The following is a 20,275-nucleotide window of genomic DNA, read 5'->3' as shown; positions in this document are numbered from 1 at the left end:
GCTTTTTTGCGGGAGAGTTTCACAGTTCTACCTAGAAGGTGAGATGTTTCCTAACCTCTCTCCTGAATGGCCTGGCTCTCTCTGATCTTAAGGTTATGTCCTCTTGTCCTGGACTCCCGCAAGCAGTAGTAAAGATTGCTCTCTATAGCACAGAGGTTATAATCATCTGCATTATAACTAATTCCCTTTAATAGGACCCCTCCTACGCTAAGCTCCTTTAAACTGTTGATCTCCCCACCCCCCACCCCCCCGCCCCCCACCCTCAAACCCCCCCTGAGCCCACTGGAGGAAGAGGGCCACGTTCCTTTGATTAACCAACAGTCTTTAACCTTTTGAGCCTTCTGGGAAAACAGAATGACTGCAGGGCTCTACTCAAAAAGCAGATAGCGTCAAGTCCACGAATCCTGGCGCGCCAAATCGGGAAGCAACTGCACCAAATTCAACAGCGCTCCCAAAATCCAAGACAAAACACAACGCGAAAACAAGGAAGTAAATGCAGCGTCAAAACTGGTTTTCAGGTCTTAATAAACATAACAATCAGTCTGACATAGAAGAGTCCGAAAAGGCCCCTCCTGTGGCTTTATGGCAAATAGCTGGATTTACATTCCGACTTCTTCTGGCCCAGCAGCATTCCATCAAACTGGTACGTCAGTTTTTTCTTGATCTTGCGGATCTCGCCTGTTTTGCCGTAGTTCCTCAGTGCCCGGGCCATCTTCTGGTAGGTCATTTTCTTGCGGTTCCCCTTCTGCATGCCCCAGCGATGAGCCAGCAGCTCCTTGTGCTTGGAGGAGAACTGAAAGGTCCCCTTTTCGCGGTCCACCCACCAGACGCAGTCTCTCATGTCTCCACTCTTCAGCAGCTCCAGCAGGAACTGGTAGAGACGCACCTTTTTTCGGACACCTGAACAAGTCGGGAACTACATTAGTCACAGGATTAAAGAGGTGACTTTACAATCACAGTCTGGAGAGACAGCGCGAGAGACAGCGCGAGAGAGAGAGAGAGAGGGGGAAAGAGAGAAGAGCGGCTCCAGTGAGGAAGAGCATGTGCGGAGGACCACTGTGCGGGAAAAAAAGGCAGCAAGCAGCATAGGAGTGCGTGAATATCAGGAGGGGTCAGGATTAAGTTCAGCTGCGAGGTCCTCCGCAGTCAAATAGCCTGATGAGGCTCACAGAAGAGCGGGCAAGGTTACGGTGGGGGAGTGCAATGGGGGTTGGTGGCAAGTTAACAAGTGGCGTCGGGACATAGTAACAGCTGGGGGAGGTTGGGGAAGAAACTCACATCTGTGGAATCCCAGCAACAGATGCAGGACCCTTAGAAGTGATAGCTGGAAGCACAATAAGTAAACCCACTCATGTACAGATTATTGCAAAAAATAAAAGGGGCCGAAATGCAGAATTCAATTTTCAAACAGCAACATTGACCCTGTGAGCCTATTTATCTATAAATAGGTCTGTCAGTCATACTCCAAAGTGCTAAAAGTACTTTTTTTAAAAATAAAACAAATTTCATGCTGGACCCTTCTGACCCATTGACAAGAAGCTTGGCCTCTGGGCTAGGTCATGTGGACACTACTCCACACGCCCCCACCCACCTACTTCCCATCTCAGGCCCCCTCCTGAAAATTTGGCCAAATTTCGACCGCTTTTCCCTTCCACATCGGCCATACCCATCTCCACTATTACCAGAAGCAGAGGGTGGGCTTAAAACAGCAGTAACCGGTAGTGAGTGTTGGTTTTTCTGCCCCGCTCTGCCGCTCACTCAGGGAAATTGGCATTAGCCGGATTCAAGTGCAGTGGCACATTTTTACCCAAAGGACCAGGCTCATGGTACTAACTTACAGATCTAATTTGTAGCATCTGACCTTTCTGAACAGCAGCAACATACTTTACATTTACCATCCCTACAGAGCATCGAGTGCCCATCAGTATCTCTCTCTCGCAAGTGGCCCATTCTTCACCAGTGAACATTGGCAGGCTACCCAATCATGGAGCGAGGAGGGGGCAAAATCCTGCTCCCATCCAAATCTCCAAGAATGGCATTCCCCAGGAGAGAATCACTGGATCAGCCTCTCTCCGAGAGGAGACTCCCATGCCAATTGGCAGCATCCTGGTTGCCCATTCAGCAGAGATCAGTTAAGTCAGCACAAGGACATTGCTGGTCTGTATGAATGATACAGTACAGAGGGTGGCCATTCAGCCCATTGTGCTGGTTTCTGTTCTTTGGTTGAGCTATCCAATTAGTCCAGCCACCACCCCACCCACCAAGCTTTCTCCATTGTTCCACAATTTTTTTCCTTCAAGCATTCGTCCATTTCCCTTTTGAAAGTTACGATTGAATCTACTTCCATTCTTTCAGGTAGTGTGTCCCAGATCTCAACTCACTGCATAAAACAGGTTTTCCTCATCTCTGATCCTTTTCCCAATCAACTTAAATCTGTCTCCTCTGGTTACTGACTCTTCTGCATCTAGAAACAGTTTTTCATTTTTTTTACTCTATTAAAACTGTTCATGATTTTGGACACCTCTTCATGGCCTTCTCTGCTCTAAGGAGATCAACAGCAAGCGTCTCCAGTCTCTCCACATAACTGAAGTCCCTCAACCCTGGTACCAGTCTAGCAAATCTCTTCTATGCCCTCTCTGAGGCCTGTACATCCTTCCTAAAGTGTAGTGCCCATGAATGAACACAATGCTCCAGCCACATCTCACCAGGCATTGAATTTACCAACTGATGCGCCATGGGGGGCTATGACTGACACACTTTTACTTGTAGCTTAATTTCAACTTGCAATCAAGGTCCACTGACCTCCATCGTGTGTCGACGATTCTCTGGGAGGGATGTTCTCGTCAAACTCACTGTCGGAAACCTCCAGCACAGGACTGCCAAGGTTATAGTCATCGTCCTCAGACATCGAAGGGCTCGACAAGTCATTGGGTGCCTGATAAGAAGGGTACAACATTGGGAAAACCTGGCAGGGCAGAAATAGGAAAGAAAATGGAAAAATAAAATTCCAGCAACTGAAATCCTTTAGAAAGTGTATTAAACAAAATTATTATTATGGTAAAGAGAGAGAGAGAACAAAAGAAGTAAAAAAGAATGAAGAGGAGAGGGGAAAAGAGAGAAAGAAAAAGATTATTTTTCAATCACTATAGCTTTTGAGAGGTTTCCACATCAGCTGTGCTGTCAGTTGACTCCCAGTGTTGCAGGACTAATCACCCGACTGCATTGTTCTGTCTGCAGTGGGAGGTTTGTTCATAACTCCAGGGACTAGGAGTTGGTGTGAGTATTCCAGCAACTTCCTGGGAGACTTGTACAATTTCAGCTTATACAAGAACACTACATAATGAGGAAAAGCCAACAACCATCCTCATTTACCCATCCCCCGCCACCTTTCTCTCCCTCTTTCTAGTAATGCATCTTATTGCCTCCTGATCCCTTTTATATTGTCTGCTTCATTTTACCTTCTCCAGTAACTTATTTCACAACCCGATCACTCTTCAGATGGAACAGTTCTGCTCAACTCCCCTCCAAACGTCCTCCTTTGTAAATTTAAATTTTTAGCTGTGACCAAATTGGTTCTTTCAAATTTGTAACTTGGGTTGTCTCAAGATCTGCCCTTTTCCAGAGGGAACAAAACCAAATTCTTTAACCATTCCTCATACCTTACAGTCCTGGAATCTTCTTGAGGTCCTCTCAAGGGCAGCATGAGCACAGTTTGCAATATTTAAGGAATGTCTCATTACGGTTTTGTGGGAGCTTGCTGTGCATAAATTCACTGCTGTATTTCTTACAACAGTGACTTCATTTCCAAAAAGTACTCAATTGGATGTAAAGCACTTTGGGGCATCCTAAGATCTTAAGAGGCGCTATCTAATTACAACTCTTTGTTGGAGGTCAAGCTTCATGCCGTAAACTTGTACTTCCCTCTTTACCCACTAGATGCTGCTGTAGCCTTTCTCCGTGAGGTTCTTGGCAGGTCTGCAGGTAACAGATTACAAACTTCCACAGGGAACCCAGGACTTTAACTCAAAATTGAGCAGCAGCTCAGGGATGGGTTGGGGGAAGGAGCAGAGAAAATGACACCCAGTAGCACACACCTTCCTATTAAATCTACAACAGTCGATTGTTTCTTCTGGGCAGCTTCTGGCCAACCTGACATTATATATATAATATATTCCTAGACATTCCTCATATGACCGTCTGGCTTTTACTGCCCCGCCCCCACACTCTTCCCATTGGTCACTCGACATGACTATTTTCATAGCACACTCCCCCAGCTTATGCCCATTTTCAAACCGACAGGTTGACTCGTCAAACAGCCTTTTCTTCCCACCCTCCCCATCACCAATATTTTTGTAATAAAAAAACACTTGCATTTATATAGCATGTTTCACAACCACAGGATGGCCCAAAGTACTTTACAGCTAATGAAGTACTTTTGAAGTGCAGTGCAATATAGGAAACGTGGCAGCCAATTTGTGCACAGCAAGATCCCACAAACAGCAACGTGATAATGGCCAGATCACCTGTTTTGGTGATGTTGATTGAGGGGTAAACTGGAGAGAGCTCCCCTGCTCTTCTTTGAATTCTTTTACATTCACCCGAGAGGGCAGATGGGGGCCCTGGTCTAACAACTCATCCGAAAGACGGCGCCTCCAACAGTGCAGCACTCCATCAGTAGTGTCAGCCTTGATATTTGTGCTCAAGTCCTGGAGTGAGACTTGAACCCACAACCTTCTGACTCAGAGTGCTACCAACTAAGCCATGGCTGACATGTCTATCACCAAGGAAACCAATAAAGAAAGGAAAATAAACACAATTCCCCTATGGTTTTATCTCCCAGGTATGCTCACAGGGTCCGGCAGATTAATCTCCAATTCCTGAAGATGCAATCCTGGAGGGGTGACAACCCTAGGTGACATACCTGATTATAGTCCTCTTCCAGTGGGCAGGTGGTGTGATTTGGCAGTGAGGGATCAGGGTTGCTGACGACCTCCAGTGGGAACTGTGGATACAAACTCTGCAAGTGGGAGACGGGCACATTCTGAAGCTGTGTGAACTGCCCGCCATCAAAATGGTCGTAGCTCAGGCTGTGATGTTCGGAGCCAGTCCAGTAATGATCTAAATGCAGAGAAGCAGCTTGTTAGCCGGTTGCGGTTTACTACTTCTGGAACATAATTGTACTTTCAGCTTTGCTCCCGTTTCTGACCCTCGCTCAGGACTGACCGGCTAAAATGGAAAAGCAAATGCCCATAAATATCTGGGTGCCAGAGGCAGAAGGGGGCCTGATGTGGACCCTCTGATGACTCTCGCCTGCCATCCACCTAGCAGCAAGGCATCTGACAGCAGTCGATAACTCAGTATGTGGGCTACAATACAAAGATGATTAGTCCAGGTCTCTGGCATGGTGCAGGAAAGGACTCTCACAGTTTGAATTAGAAAGATATGCTGATAGTGTGAGATTTAGAAGAGCAGGAGGAAATCATGTGGAGCAACAACACAGGCATAAATCGTTTGGGCCAAATGGCCTGTTCCTGTACTCTAAATTTTATTTAAGTACAATGGCAAATATTTATAAATACAGAGATATAACGGTATGTATATTATAAGCAAATGGTTACAACATATCTATATTCAAGAACATTTGCATTCAATAGCATTACTGTCGCCGAATCCCCCACTGTCAACATCTTGGGGTCACTATCGACCAGAGACTTAAATGGACCAGCCACATAAATGCCACAGCCACCAGAGCACGCCAAAGGCTGAGTATTCTGCAAATAGTGACTCATTTCCTGATTCCCACCTCTCTGCCACATATACAAGGCACAAGTCAGGAGTGTGAAAATACTCTGCCACTTGCCTCGAAGCTCGGCACCATCATCACAAAGCAGCCCCTTTGATTGACTCCCCATTCACCATCTTAGACATTCACTCCATCTACCATCAACGCACAGTGGCAGCAGTGTGTACCATCTACAAGATGCACTGCAGCAACTCACCAAGGCTCCTTCAACAGCACCTTCCAAACCCGCGACCTCTACCAACTAGAAGAACAAGGGAAGCAGGTGCATAGGAACACCACCTGCAAGTTCCCCTCCAAGTCACACACTATCCTGAATTGGAACTATATCGCCGTTCCTTCACTGTCGCTGGGTCAAAATCCTGGATCTCCATCCCTAACAGCACTGTGGGTGTACCTACCCCACATGGACTGCAGCGGTTCAAGAAGGCAGCTCACCACCACCTTCTCAAGGGCAATTAGGGATGGGCAATAAATGCTGACCTTGGTAGCGACACTCACATTCTGAAGAATGATTAAAAACAAGTAACATTCAAGAGGTTCTTGTGTTCCACGAGGCAAGCCTTCCAAAACTGCAAGGCTGTTTCATTAGTTTTGAGTTGACTTGGGCTCTTAGTGCCATTGGAGTGTAGTGTGGGTGGCTAAACACCCAACAACATAGACAGAGATGACACATGGACCAGTAATGAGAAAAAAAAATGGCCACTTTCAATCTCTGCCCAAAACCCAAGCCACTCACCTGTAGGTTGTTCTGGCTCAGCAACATAGTAGGAGCAAAATGCAGCCGGGTGTTTGCTGTACGTGTCTGTTTCATATGTCACTGCGTCAGGATACTGCAGAGAAGAAACAGAACTGTCAGAATTAACCAGCATACACTTCATTTTCACCTGAGCTCCCTCTCCCTCACCATTTAGACTTCTCATGATGTAGCAGGAGAGAAAACGTTCTTTTACTCCTTTGCAGCCCACAAGCATCAAAAGAAACATTTATCAAGCATGATTTGCATCCTGAGAATGTCCCAAGGCACTTCAGTCAATGAAGCACTTTTTGAAGCGTAGTTGCTGATTTAATGTAGTGAAACGCGGTAGCCAATTTGCGCACAGCAAGCTCCCACAAAGAACAGTTAAATGACTGGAGAATCCATTTTTAGTGATGTTGGTTGAGGGATAAATATTTCCCCAGGGCAATGGGGAGAACTCCCCCTTCTCTGCTTCGTAATGTTGTCTGCGGGACCTTTCACTTCCACCTGAGCAGCCGGGGGCTCAGTTTAACATCTCATCCGAAAGACGGCAGCTGTGACAGTGCAGCACTCCCAGTACTGCACTGGGAGCTTCAGCCGAGAAGTGAGGCCAGAACGCTGGCAAAGACAAAAACTAATGAAACATATTTGCAAAACTCCACCTTAGTTGTAGCTCACGTGTGCAAGTCTGGCATGAAGCCAGCTTATTTGAATTTTTCCACAAGAGGCATCAGTATCATGTTTCATTCTAAATACATGCAGACTAACATCCTGGTTATTTACTTCTGGAGGCCTGCTCTGACAAGCCAACGCTTGTGTCAACTCAGGTGGATGGTGGCCGTGAGAGTTAAACTCAAGCTCCCATCTGTTTCCTTTTCGTGTTTTTGCATGCAACACTTTAGATTCTTTATCTGCCACCTCAGTACGGATGCACATGGAGATGATTACCAAGTGGAGTGTGTAAATAATTTGAATACAGAGTGTGGGCTGGCCTTCCCTCCCAAGCCGTTGCCTCAGTCCCACGCAGTATCAAGTGTCGGTTCATAGGAAATCGCAACTTATTCAACCATGCATAGCACCTGCTTCAGCGATGGCCCAACTACACCGTGCAGCATTTAGCCTGGTCACTAGGTGGAGCCAAGAAGGCATTTTACGGTCAAGTTGGCCATGGCGGATTCATGGTTCTGCCAATCAGACTTGTGTGTGTGGATGTGGGGATGCAATTGTAAAATTATAGAATGATACAAGTGCAGGATTGCTCCCCGTAGAGCTTGCATGGACTCAATGGGCCAAATGGCCTCTTTCTGTGCCATAAATGATTCTATGAAAAGGAGGCCATTCAGCCTATCGCGCCTGCTGCTGGCATTTGACTCTTTCAGGCAATGCACTGAGCAGTGGATCCCAGTTTTGAATCTTGCCACTCATGCGTAAATAGGCAAACATCAAGATCATTGGCAAAAGAACCAGAGGGGAGATAAGGAGATTTATTTTCAAACACAGCATGCTGTTAAGATCTAGAATGCACTGCCTGAAAGGGCAGTGAAAGCAGATTCAATAGTAGCTTTCAAAAGGGAATTGGAAACATAATCGAAAGGGAAATATTTGCACGGTTATGGGGAAAGAGTCAGGAAAGTGCGACTAAACTGGATAGTTCTTTCAAAGAGCCTGCAGTGGCACGATAATGGTCCCCTGTGCTGTATGATTCTATGACACATGGACCGGGAGAAACACAGGAGGGAGAAAGTTGTCCGTTTTACACAGACTGGACGTGCAGCATTAAAGGCAATTGCTATTTGAGGCATTCAAGTGTACAGACACCGAAGTCAAATAACAAGCACCCTCGGGTCACAGTGAGACGCAGAATAAAGCTCCCTGTGCTCTGTCTCAGTTCAACTCAGACACCACCTTTGAAAATGGCCTCTACTGGACTACAACAACTTGTATTTATATAGCACTTTTATCATGGTAAAATGTCCCAAGGCACTTCACAGGTGCGTTATCAAACACCGAGCCACAAAGGAGACATTAGGATAGATGACCAAAAGCTTGGCCAATCAGCGCTACATTCTTCTATTTCCTGCTCCAGCATTCATGTGGCTCCAAGCTCCATTATCCCCTCTCTAAACCTCTCCGACCCTCTCCCTTCCTTTAAGACGCTCCTTAAAGCCTACCTTTTTGACTAAGCTTTTGGTCACCTGTCCGAATATCTCCTTATGTGGCTCGGTGTCAAATGTTTTGTTTGATAATGATCCTGTGAAGCACTTTGGGGCATTTTACTGTGTTAATGGTGCTATATAAATGCAAGCTGTTGTTCTCCAATCAAGATTGCCAAATCTAGGGCTAGGTTTGAAGCAAGTTTGTACTGTGGCTCTACAGCTACTAGGCACTAAACTGTGACTGCCACCAAACTCAAGTTGTAGCCAGCAGTGGAGAGTTTCAGCCCATTAGTTGGGCCTCAATTTGATCCCTGGTGCTGGAGGTGAAAGGTCAGTGCCTAAACATTGCACCATAAAATATCAATTTTATAGCATCGTAAATCCAGATGTTGTCAAAGGGAGCAAAGTGCAGTTGTGATGAATTGAGAGATTGATTACATAGAGAAACATCACAAATCATTCCGATCAGCACTGCTGACAGTTTAGAGAGAGGAAGACTGGAGGAGTTGTTCCCCTCACTGCGTCTTAGTTTGATACTCTCCCTGCCCAAACGTACCCAAGACACAGTACGTTGTTCTCTGAGTGACCTGGGTGAAGGTCCATTGCTGTAGGACCAAAGTTAAAAAGAATAGAAATAGTAGGTTCCAAGTTTTAATTGAGCGCTTCCAAATTTTTTCATTCATAGAAACATAGACAATAGGAGTAGGCCATTCGGCCCTTCGAGCCTGCACCGCCATTAATACAATCATGGCTGATCGTCCAAACTCAGCACCCTGTGCCGCTTTCTCCCCATATCCCTTGATTCCTTTAGCCCCAAGAACTATATCTAACTCTTTCTGAATTATATTTAATGATTTGGCCTCAACTACTTCTGTGGTAGAGAATTCCACAGGTTCACCATTCTCTGGGTGAAGAAATCCCTCCTCATCTCAGTCCTAAATGGCTTACCCCTTATCCTTAGATTGTGACCCCTGGTCCTGGACTCCCCCGCCATCGGGAACATCCTTCCTGCATCTAGTGTGTCCAGTCCTGTTAGAATTTTGTAGGCTTCTAGGCGATCCCCTCTCATTCTTCTAAACACTAGTGGATACAAGCCTACTCGACCCAATCTCTCTTCATATGTCAGTCCTGCCATCCCAGGAATCAGTCTGGTGAACCTTCGCTGCACTCCCTCCATAGTAAGAACATCCTTCCTCAGATAAGGAGACCAAAACTGCACACAATATTCCAGATGTGGTCTCACCATGGGATGTGGGCGTTTCTTGTAGGGCCAGTATTTATTGTCCATCCTCAAGAGATCTTTGGGACAACTGAGTGTCTTGCTAGGCCACCTTAGAGGGCAGTTAAGAGTCAACTACAGTGGTCCAGAGTCACATACAGGCCAGACCAGGTAAGGACAGCAGATTTCCTTCCCCAAAGATCATTAGTGAACAGGATGGATTTTCTTTTTATAACAATCCAGTAGTTTCATGGTCACAATTACTGATACTACCTTTTTATTCCAGATTTAGTTAATTAATTAACTGAATTTTAATTGAGTTTTAAAAAGCTGAAGGTTGCAGGATGTGTCGAGGAATGAGGGAGCTAAGGAGTTCCAGAGGGAGATATGAGATTTACCAGTCAGGGAACAGGTACCTTCCTCAGCAAGTTGTGAGATACACCAGTCGGTTTTCAGACATATTCCAGTAGCACTTATCAAATTCAGATTTATTTCAGCTCTGATATGACAAATGTTAGCAAGTCTGAACAAACCAATTCAGGATTTAAAAAAATGTAAACAATTCAGTGGCTTGCAAACAAAAAACAAAAATTGTTTATATGTTCCATACTTACTAGTGAAATCTGTGACGTTTCAATCCTAGAGAGAAGGAATAAAATAAAAGAACATTAGAACGTCAGCAACAGCAGGAAATCATGGGGTCCAAAGTGGCGTGATCAGTCTGGGATGTTTCAATTCCTAAAATTGCCTGTTCCAAAACTGTGTTGTTCATCATCCCCCCCAATTAGGCACTGAGAAAGGTGGGGGGTGGGGGCGGAGGGTAGTAGGTGAAAGTGTGGTGGACTGAGAGGGTACCCTAGGCTCCACAATGAACGATGCATTTCCACATTACCTCCAGCACTCCACGTTTTAATATTAATTTAATTTTTGTGACGAGAGGTTTGGAAAAGTGAAGATGTTGATCCACAATCATCTAGTGAGACACTTTGGATACAAAGAAAGGAATTTTCATTTACATAACATTCATAACTTCAGGATTATCCAAAGCACTTTCTAGGCAATTGCATACTTTATTGAAGTACAGTCACTGTTGTAATTTAGGGAATGTTTAAGTCAATTTGGGCACAGCAAGCTCCCATGAACAGCAATGCGTTAATCTGATTTTTAGTACTGTTGGCGTTGGAATAAATATTGGCCAGGACACCGGGTGGGAGGAGGGTAACTTTGAAATAGAGTAGTGTGATCATTGACATCCACCTGAGAGAGCAGGCAGGGCCTCAGTTTAACATCTCATCTGACAACGCTTTGCCACAAATGTTGATGGAGGCTGAGCCCATAGCAACACTCAAGGAGGAAATAAGACTGAAGGAGGTATTACTGCACAGGGGAGACGGAGTATCAAAGGGGATAGCTTCAGGGGCAGCCTAAAGCTGTACGCGTACGGTTGACTCCTCCTGTACCAAAATGTCTATTTCTTCATCAGTGCTCCTTTAAAAATATTTTCAACTGCTGCTCCCAGTTGATGTGACGTAACCTGTACTTCTGACTTCTTTAGTACAGGATAATTCCATTTAGGATTAATTACAAGTCTCCTGTAATGGCCCTGAGTGAATACAGCTCCCAGTATGACATTGACACCCCCAGTTTAGAAAGGTTATAAATATAAAATCAGAGACTCTTACAGCCCGGAAGACGGCCATTTGGCCCATTGTGCTTGTGCCAGCTCTATGAAAGAGCTATCCAATTTAGTCCCACACCCCGGCTTTAACTCCTTAATCCTGCAACTTAGTCCTTTTCAGATACACATTCAGTTCCCTTTTGAAAAATTTTTAGAAATGAAAATAGTACATTCCAGATGGTGTGAAAAAAGTTCCACTCACTTCCCTTCCAGTTCTTTTGCCAATTGTTTTATATCTGTGACCAACTTGCCAGAAGAAACAGTTCCGCCCTGCCTGCACTATCAAAACCCCTCGTAATTTTGAACCCCTCTATCAGGTCTCCCCTTCTGGATTCAATGCCCAGTTTACACCAAGCTCGCTAATTGAGGCCAGGATGGTGATATGGGTTGCGATGCCTTCAAAGGTCAAATAGTGTCAACACTCAATGTCCAGGCTCCCGACCGCCAGCTGGGTGAGGACTGCCAGTGGCTGTGGACCTGTTCATCAACACCTTCAGCAGATGGGGGGGGGGGGGGGGGGAAACTGGGGTGGTGGCAATGGGGGCATGGGAAACATTCAGAGACATTGATTTAGAGTCATAGAATAGAATCAGAATCTTGCAGCACAGGAGGCGGCCATTCGCTCCATCTTACCCATGTCAGCTCTTTGAAAGAACTGTCCATTTAGTCCCACACTCCCCTGCTCTTTCCCCACTGATCAGCAAGTTTACCTTTTCAAGTATTTATGCAATTCCCTTTTGAAGGTTACCATTGAATCTGTTTCCACCATCCTTTCAGGCAGTGCGTTCCTGATTACAACTCACGCAAAAAAATAAATTTCTCCTCCTCTCCCCTCTTTTGCCAATTATCTTAAATCAGTGTTCTCCGGTTACCAACCCTCCCACCAGTGGAAACTGTTTCTATTTATTTACTCTATCAAAACCCTTCATGATTTTGTCTACCACTATTAAATCTCCCCTTAACTTTCTCTGCTCTCAGGAGAATGCCAGCTTCTCTTGTCTCACCACACCAAGGAGGATCTCATTCCCTGCCCCTCCTTTCCCATCAGCCAAAAGTCAATGCCTTTGCAAGTTCTGCAAGTCAAAGCTTCAGTTTAAAGCCTTAACACAGGGATTTTGTGAATAGGCCAAAACCACTTCCGTTACCAACCACAATCCACCTAAGGTAGGCTGGGTGGAGTTGGGAAGAGGGAAATATTTGAGGGAGCACGTTTGCAATGTTGCGGACATTCCAACCATTCCTCGCCTCACCTGCTGGACTATTGACAGAAATACTGCAACTGCTCACTCGGTCAATGCAAGCTCCTGTAGAGTGGCTTCAGAATGTTCAAGGAAATAAATGGGAATGTCATTGTAATGATGTATGTAAGATAGAGGGAATGGGATCAATCTATATAATTGGGCATGATACCCAGGTAGGAGCTTCTAAAGGGTTCATTCAAATATGATCATATCCAAACAAACTATTAGGAACGTAGGAACAGGAGTAGGCCATTTAGCCCCTCTAGCCTATTCCACCATTCTATTAGATCATCATGACCTGCATCTTAACTTCATTGAACTGCCTTGGCTCCATAACACTTACTTTACAAGGATGATACTAAAATTTAGAAGTTATACCCATCAGGAAAGATTGAACAGGCTGGGACTCTTTTCTACAGAAAAGAGAAGGCCGAGGGGTGACCTAATAGAGGCCTTTAAGATTATAAAGGGCTTCAACAGGGTAAATGTGGAGAAGATGTTTTCACTAGATCAAAACTAGGGGCCATAAATATAAGACAGTCACTAATAAATTCAACAGGGAGCACTCACCCAAGAGTGTTGAGAATGTGGAATCGCTACCATATGGAAGAGCCAACATGAATAGCTTAGCTGCATTTAAAGGGAAGCCAGAGAAGCACGTGAGGGAGAAAGGAATAGAAATATATGCTGATAGGGTTAGTTGAAGAGGGTTGGGAGGAGTCTTATGTGAAGCATAAACACCAGAATGGACCAGTTCAGTTAAATTCCCTGTTTCCCTGCTACCCATTCTATGTAAAATACCCTGCTGTGTCAGAGACCAAATCGTCACTAGTAGCGCCAACAAGGAATTCAGGAGAAACTTCACCTTGAGAGAATGTGGGAACTCGCTCCCACAGAGACTACACTCCAAAAAGCACTGCAGGACACCCTGAAGTCAAAAAAGGTGCGATATAAATGCAATTCTTTCTTGCCTTAAGGAAAGTCTGGATTTATCCTACAATCCAAGCATAGCTTCCAACATTATTAAAGAAGTTTTGAGAAGAAAATCAGGTTAGAGGTCAGGAGTCAGAAAAACCTAAATCGAGACTGACCACAGTGTGCATCCTTCCCGTGTCAAAGATTCCTTGGCCCACATGCAGCAAGACCCATGGATGACTCAGGATCACATTACATTACAGAACGGCTCCACTTGTGCAAATCACAGAGTCATCAAACCACAAGAACAAGCATGCCTCATCTTCAAAAGAAATGACTGCTTGGAATGAGAGTCTCTCCCTCTTTATCTGCCGGCTGTAAGGGAAATGAAATGAGTTTGACCAGCCCCCAAACTCCATTGTTGGTGGGGGAGGAATTCTGCCAACTCAGCACGAAATAGCCCATCTCATTCAAAAGTGGCCACAGGAAGGGCTGGTGTGGGGCAAAGGATAATTATCATACTGGTGCTGCAGAGTGTGATGCCCATTCACATTGCATTTCCTGTGGTCACTTCTCTTAATGAGAAGGCATTTAGTAAACAGAAACACTACTTAATCACCATTAGGATTAGCAACGACAGGAATTCCAGCACCACAGTTGGGGCAGAGTTGAGGGAGCTTAACTTCAAGTTTGTGCCCTTGGAGAGGAAGGGAGAAAATCAGAACAAAAAAAGTAATGATGCTTGAATTCTGTACAAAGAAAGTTACACTCCTCACAGAGGGCTTTACATCATGACTGCACAAACTCTTCTGAGAGATATCAATGGTCCAATATGAAAAGAATTTTCTTTACTACCCCTCTTCCCTCGAAGACTTGAATTTTGCTGGTTATGGTCCTATGGTGACACTGCAATACAGGGTCCGAGTGGTCAATCTCGGTGTGAGTGCCCAGGCCGCAGCAGCTGCTTATTCATGGGGAGGGGGGGGTCACTGGCAGCTGATGCCCTCACTCCTGTCCACACTCATTCCAGTAGTCACTAGTTTAGCGCACTAGAAGCAGGAAGACAGGCTGATTTGCTTCTCCTTCCCTGTTTCTGGGCCACGAATGCCAATTGGAGCAAAACTTACCACCATGCAGGATCCAGTAATGTTAATTGCTACTAAACTTGGCGCCTTCCTGTGTGTGAGACTCAGATCGTTAAATTCCCATCATCGCTAATCTTAATGGCAATTAGGCAGTGTTGCTCTTTACACAAACACCTTCTTTCTTGTTAGTTAGTGGCCTCAGGAATTGCAGTGTAAATGTGCCAATAGGACCTTAAGCAAACAGGTGGTGCATCCCGTCACTGAGCCATCAAGGGAGCCACATGCTTTTGCCTCAGCTGGCTGCACTCGCCTCCGCATCAGAAGGCTGGGGATTCAAGCCTCCCCCACCACCCCAACCCCACCCGAGACTTGAGCACAAATGACCTTGGTTGACAACTCGGTGTGTCGTTGCACATGTCACACTTGACAAACTGAGACCTTGTCAGTTTGTTCTAGGGACTTAAGTGAACCTATTATCAAACTCCACAACAAGATTTGAAGAAGGAGTATTTACAAAGCCTTGGTTGACATACCTCCATTAAATGGCACCACAAGGCATTCATTTCATTTCCATTTGAGTTCTGCTGCAGCATTTGCTGACATACCAATTCCTGCACCTCAGCGATATTAAGGTGCTACATTTAAGTGTCAGAGTGACCGCCCTGAAAAGCAGGTCAAGTGACAAGAGCACCAAGCATTTCTACATCACCCTCATCACTTCGTGAGCTCAACTGTTCAGTGATTAGTTTGCTTTTGTCTCCCTTTCCCCCACTGCTCAAAACTGCACAGCTATCCATCAAACTACAGGAAATTTAAAAAAACGAGGACTACTTTGTCATTTCGAATAATACAACCCAACCTGTCCCATTAACACCCACAGGAATGGGCCCAATCTTCGGTTTTGTTTTAAATATTTTTTCCTCTAAACGTAAACACTGGCAAGGCCACATTTACTATCCACCTCTAGAAGGTGATCAGAGAAGGCAGCAGTGGATCTTCTCCTTGAACCTCAGATTGATGGTTCTCCTGCAATAGTATTTGGTGGGAAATTCCAGTCAATTGGCTGAAAAACACAGGTGGGCCCTTTATGCAGGTACCTGGAATTGTCCGTTTTGTTAGATGGTACGGTTCTAAAGGGAACAGCTGCATAAGGAGACCATAATATAGAATAGGCAAGTGAGTGTTTTATGGAGGCAGATTTACACTGCCTTCAATGGTCATAGCCAAAAAGTGGCTGCATTAGAGAAGTGATGTTCTATTTACATGACCACACTGTGTCACACTACAATTCAAACACTTCAGAAACTACAATAGGGGAAGTTTCACCGATTGTTTATTTGCACTTTCCCATCGGTGAATATCCTGCTTGTTCAATCTTCCTGGACATGGGATGAGAATTTCACCCCCCCCCCCCCCCTCCCCATCCACCCAGTGGTAAACACTTGCAGCAATAATTGCAAGACAAGCAACAGGCAAGAACAAGCCCTTTGAGGCAGCCCACTGGACTGCCAACATGCATTATCATGGAACTGTGGAATGGGGAGGGCTATTGCCCCAACCTCTCACTAATTTCTGAACTCAGCTGTCCGGAGGCATTGAGAAAGGCCAAGAGCCTCTATGAAACTGGAGGCACATTAGCCAGCTTGGAGTTGTGTTGTTGGAGGTCTGGGTGGAAGTTGTCTGCCCTTTTGGCTGGAGTACACTTTGATTTGGGAGTGGGGGTAGGTGAGCGGAGAGGATTGAGAAAGAAAAGAGGACTTGCATATGTGTCAATTAAGAAAGGCTTGGCACGTTTCTTAAACTCTCGTTTGTAACATTCATACCTAGAATTGTCTGGAATAAAGTTCGTTCAATTGCACTATTATTCCTTTGTCACAGCTGGATCAAGAACTGCAGTAAGATATGTTTAGAGATTTTTTACTCACACACCTTCTCTCTCATTTACGAACTGGAGATTAATGTGCTGTAGGTGGTGGGGGGAGTTAGTGGAACATAAAACAACTTGCATTTATACAGTATCTTAACATAGTAAAATGTCCCAAGGTGCTTCACAGGTGTGATTATCAAACAAAATTAGACAACCAGCCACATAAGGTGCTACTGGGACAAGTGACCATAAGCTTAGTCAGAGATTTTAAGGAGAATCTTAAAAGAGGAGAGGTGGTGGAGCAGAGGGAAGGAATTCCACAGCTGAAAGCAGGGCTGCCAATGGTGCAGCGATTAAAATCAGGGATGCACAAGAGGCCAGAATTGGAGGAATTGGCAGAGTTCTTGGTGGGTTGTAGGGCTATGGGAGGTTACAGAGATAGGGAGGGGACAACAATTTGGTAAGATAAGACCCAAAAAAAAAATCAGATGAGAAAAGTCCCAACATGCAGAACCAAGGATAAAATGAGACAGGTTTGACCTGCGAAAGATTTACCAGAGCTGTAATTAAAAACACCTTATTGTTGAAAAATTGCACTTGCTTTCATAGGGGGTACCAGCAATGTGACACACACCACGTGACACTTGAAGCAAAACAGCGACATATGTACATGTAGAATCATACTCTAAACTAATACCTAAAAACCAATGATCTGGTCATTATCACATTGCTATTTGAGGGAGCTTGCTGTGCTCAAATTGGCTGCTGTGCTTCCTACGTTATGACAGACTACACTTCAATAGTACTTCATATACTGCAAAATGCTTTGGGACACCCTGAGGTTGTTTAAGGTGTTGTATAAATAGTTCTTTCTTTATAAACAACTCATTTCTGTGACACATTGTTGGCAATTCAATGGAGTCTGAATTCAGCACTGGCAACAAATTGTTCAAAATCAAACCTCGGTCATTTTGAGAAACAGTTCACCTCCAAGACCTCCCCTGCCCCCTCCTCATCTGAAGACACTGACTTGCTACAGGCTTAGCAGCATCATATTTAAGCGGCCATGCCTCATGAGCGCGCCTCGATGAAGCACAGCACCCACTGCTATCCTCACCCAACATCCTCCTTCCATCAGGGGTCACTGGCCAGTGATCAGTAGCGATTGATTTCCCCAGAGGCACTGAGGCCAATTATAGCACCCCTAAAACAGCCTGGCTGAAGTCAGGCACTGAACCAGAGACCTACTGGTCTGTAAGACTCAGCACTACACTGGCCAATGCAGTCCTCAGTTTACCCATGAGGGGGAGCTACAACACCCCCCCTCTCCTCTCTTTTTGAAGTGTGAAATTTTGACTTTTTTTTTTAAACATTACAAAGCTTTGCAGGTACATACAACAAAAATAATCAACCGAGTTTTATCTAGTTAGAAGGGGGGGGGGAAAAACAGTACAAACTATTCGTGACTGCCAAGCAAGTTACAAAACAGCAACCTCCACGAAAAACATATGCAAATACCTGTCGATTTATAATCACCAGCATTAATAATAAAAATAATATAACACTTATGGAGCAGAGTTCTCTTCCAATACCTCAGCCTGCATTTCCCCTCAATACACACCATGAAAAAGCAGATTAACAGGTCATTCCAGTTGCTGTTTGTGGGAAGTTGCCGACACAGACTTGGCATTCGCCAAGATAAGAAGTCTCAAGTCCTCAAAAGTAATTAATTATTGTGAATGTTTTGACTAGCCTATTAATGGATGTATTTCTCAGTATGTATAGATGCTAATGTAGTGTGGCTGTTTGTGACAAGAGCATTGTTTTCTGATCTTACAGTGTACTTAATCTTCAGTCAATACTTGGCACGACCCTAAGGTCTGATTGTGTTCGGAGTGCGATTGCGAATCACATTTGCTTCTTTCTCTTCCTTTTTGCTGCGTTTTTGTGTAAAATAAGCGAGACTTCAGTGAAATTGCACCGAACGATGCTTGAGATGAGAATTATCTAACGCCTTCAAAAAATAAAAATTGGGAACCGGCTTCTGTTAGCGATGAACTGAACTTCACAAAACTGCAGCTCAAGAATCACGAGCAAAATAGAATCTGTGACACTGACACAGCAATGTGGGTCGACTTATTTACTTAAAACTCACACAGCTAAGAAACCAAATTCACACACACATTTACAAGGAGACACATATAAACATACATATAGGCGGTGCAGCTATGCTCCAGCAATCTGTCAAAGGGTTACAAATCAACATTTTTCTCAACTCCTGTTAGATGCAAATCAATCCAGGTTTTCAAAACATACAAGTGCGGGGTTCATTTTCTTTATGACCCACACAATAAAACGGCAAATTCATACTTGTTTAAACACTATGAAATCATCGGTAAAGTACCGACTCCATTGTAATGCTACATCAAAATAAAAACTTCAACTCCATTTGCCATCGACTCCAAGTCGTTTGCCACTAGTCCCCATATGGATATAAAAGTTTACAATTCCGAAGACAGTCATTATCAAAAAAGTTGGGTGAAGGGGGGAAAACACTTCGACTGACCCAAAGTAGTCTTTATTCGAACTTCAGATAAGCATTGGCAAAAGTTTCAAACTTTAATAAAAGTTTCAAACTTTTTTTTTTAAAAACAGGCTTTTTTTTTTGTTTGTTTAAACATTTTCATGTTTAAAATGGACAGGGCAGTGAGTTTAGCAGAGCTGGGGCGGCGTGTTATGAAGAGATTTCAGGGTCTGGTGTGTTCACAAGTACTTACTGCGGTGCTTCCAGTGTATGCATGATGAACAGAGCAGAGAGGTGAACCTGATCCCGAGTTGCTTCCTTTCTGAGCCCAGGCTCGCACGACGACAAGCTTTTTAAAGATTCCGAGCTCTGCTGAGTGGGTGGAGTCTAGTGATTTCAGAGCAAAAATCCCCTTTAATTGCACAATCGACTTTTTTGGGGGGAGTTAAGAGTCTTTGTGTGTGTATGTATGTGTTTGGGGGGGGGGGGGGGGGGGGTGGGAGAGAGAGAGAGAGCCAAACAAAGTCTTATTTTATTATAAAGCGTGAAATTAATGCTTACATAAAAACGAAGGAACAATTACAGGAGCGACGCAAACACAAAAGTACATTTAAAAGGAATGTAATTTTTTTTCGAGGAGGCAGAATTCAAATCTAATCTGAGTTTCCAAAACTGTTATTAACATTCGGAGGGAGACTTCACCCCTGATCCAAAAACAGATTGGCAACAGTTACTGGGGTTTTCAGATGCTCCTCAGCGGTCCCTTTGCAAGTATTAACTTATGTCCCCGCCCCCTACAATGATAACATGCTCCTCCCCGCACCCCTATTAAATCACACGCTTACGAGGGCCCCCCCCCCCTGCAAACACAGATACACTCCGAACTTCTCCCTCAACCCTAACTTCTAGTGGCAGCTATTATTTATTTTATTTAGAGATACAGCACTGAAACAGGCCCTTCGGCCCACCGAGTCTGTGCCAACCAACAACCACCCATTTATACTAATCCTACACTAATCCCATACGCCTACCACATCCCCACCTTCCCTAT

General features: G+C 44.6%; 1 protein-coding gene across 1 annotated transcript; it reads right to left on the bottom strand.

Moving 5' to 3' along the window:
• Positions 1-258: 258 nt before the first annotated feature.
• LOC137353410 (transcription factor Spi-B-like) lies at positions 259-19,569 on the bottom strand. The gene is made up of 6 exons (XM_068019666.1): positions 19,478-19,569; positions 10,529-10,553; positions 6,540-6,633; positions 4,922-5,118; positions 2,803-2,965; positions 259-900 (listed from the first exon to the last, which is right to left on the bottom strand). Exons 1-6 carry the CDS (start codon positions 19,498-19,500, stop codon positions 581-583), a joined length of 822 nt encoding a protein of 273 aa, XP_067875767.1. The 5' UTR covers positions 19,501-19,569; the 3' UTR covers positions 259-580.
• Positions 19,570-20,275: the final 706 nt, after the last annotated feature.

This window comes from Heterodontus francisci, chromosome 41 (assembly GCF_036365525.1).
Source record: "Heterodontus francisci isolate sHetFra1 chromosome 41, sHetFra1.hap1, whole genome shotgun sequence".
Lineage (NCBI taxonomy): Eukaryota > Metazoa > Chordata > Chondrichthyes > Heterodontiformes > Heterodontidae > Heterodontus > Heterodontus francisci.
Note: the sequence above shows the minus strand (reverse complement) of the source record. Positions and strands in the feature narration are given on the sequence as shown.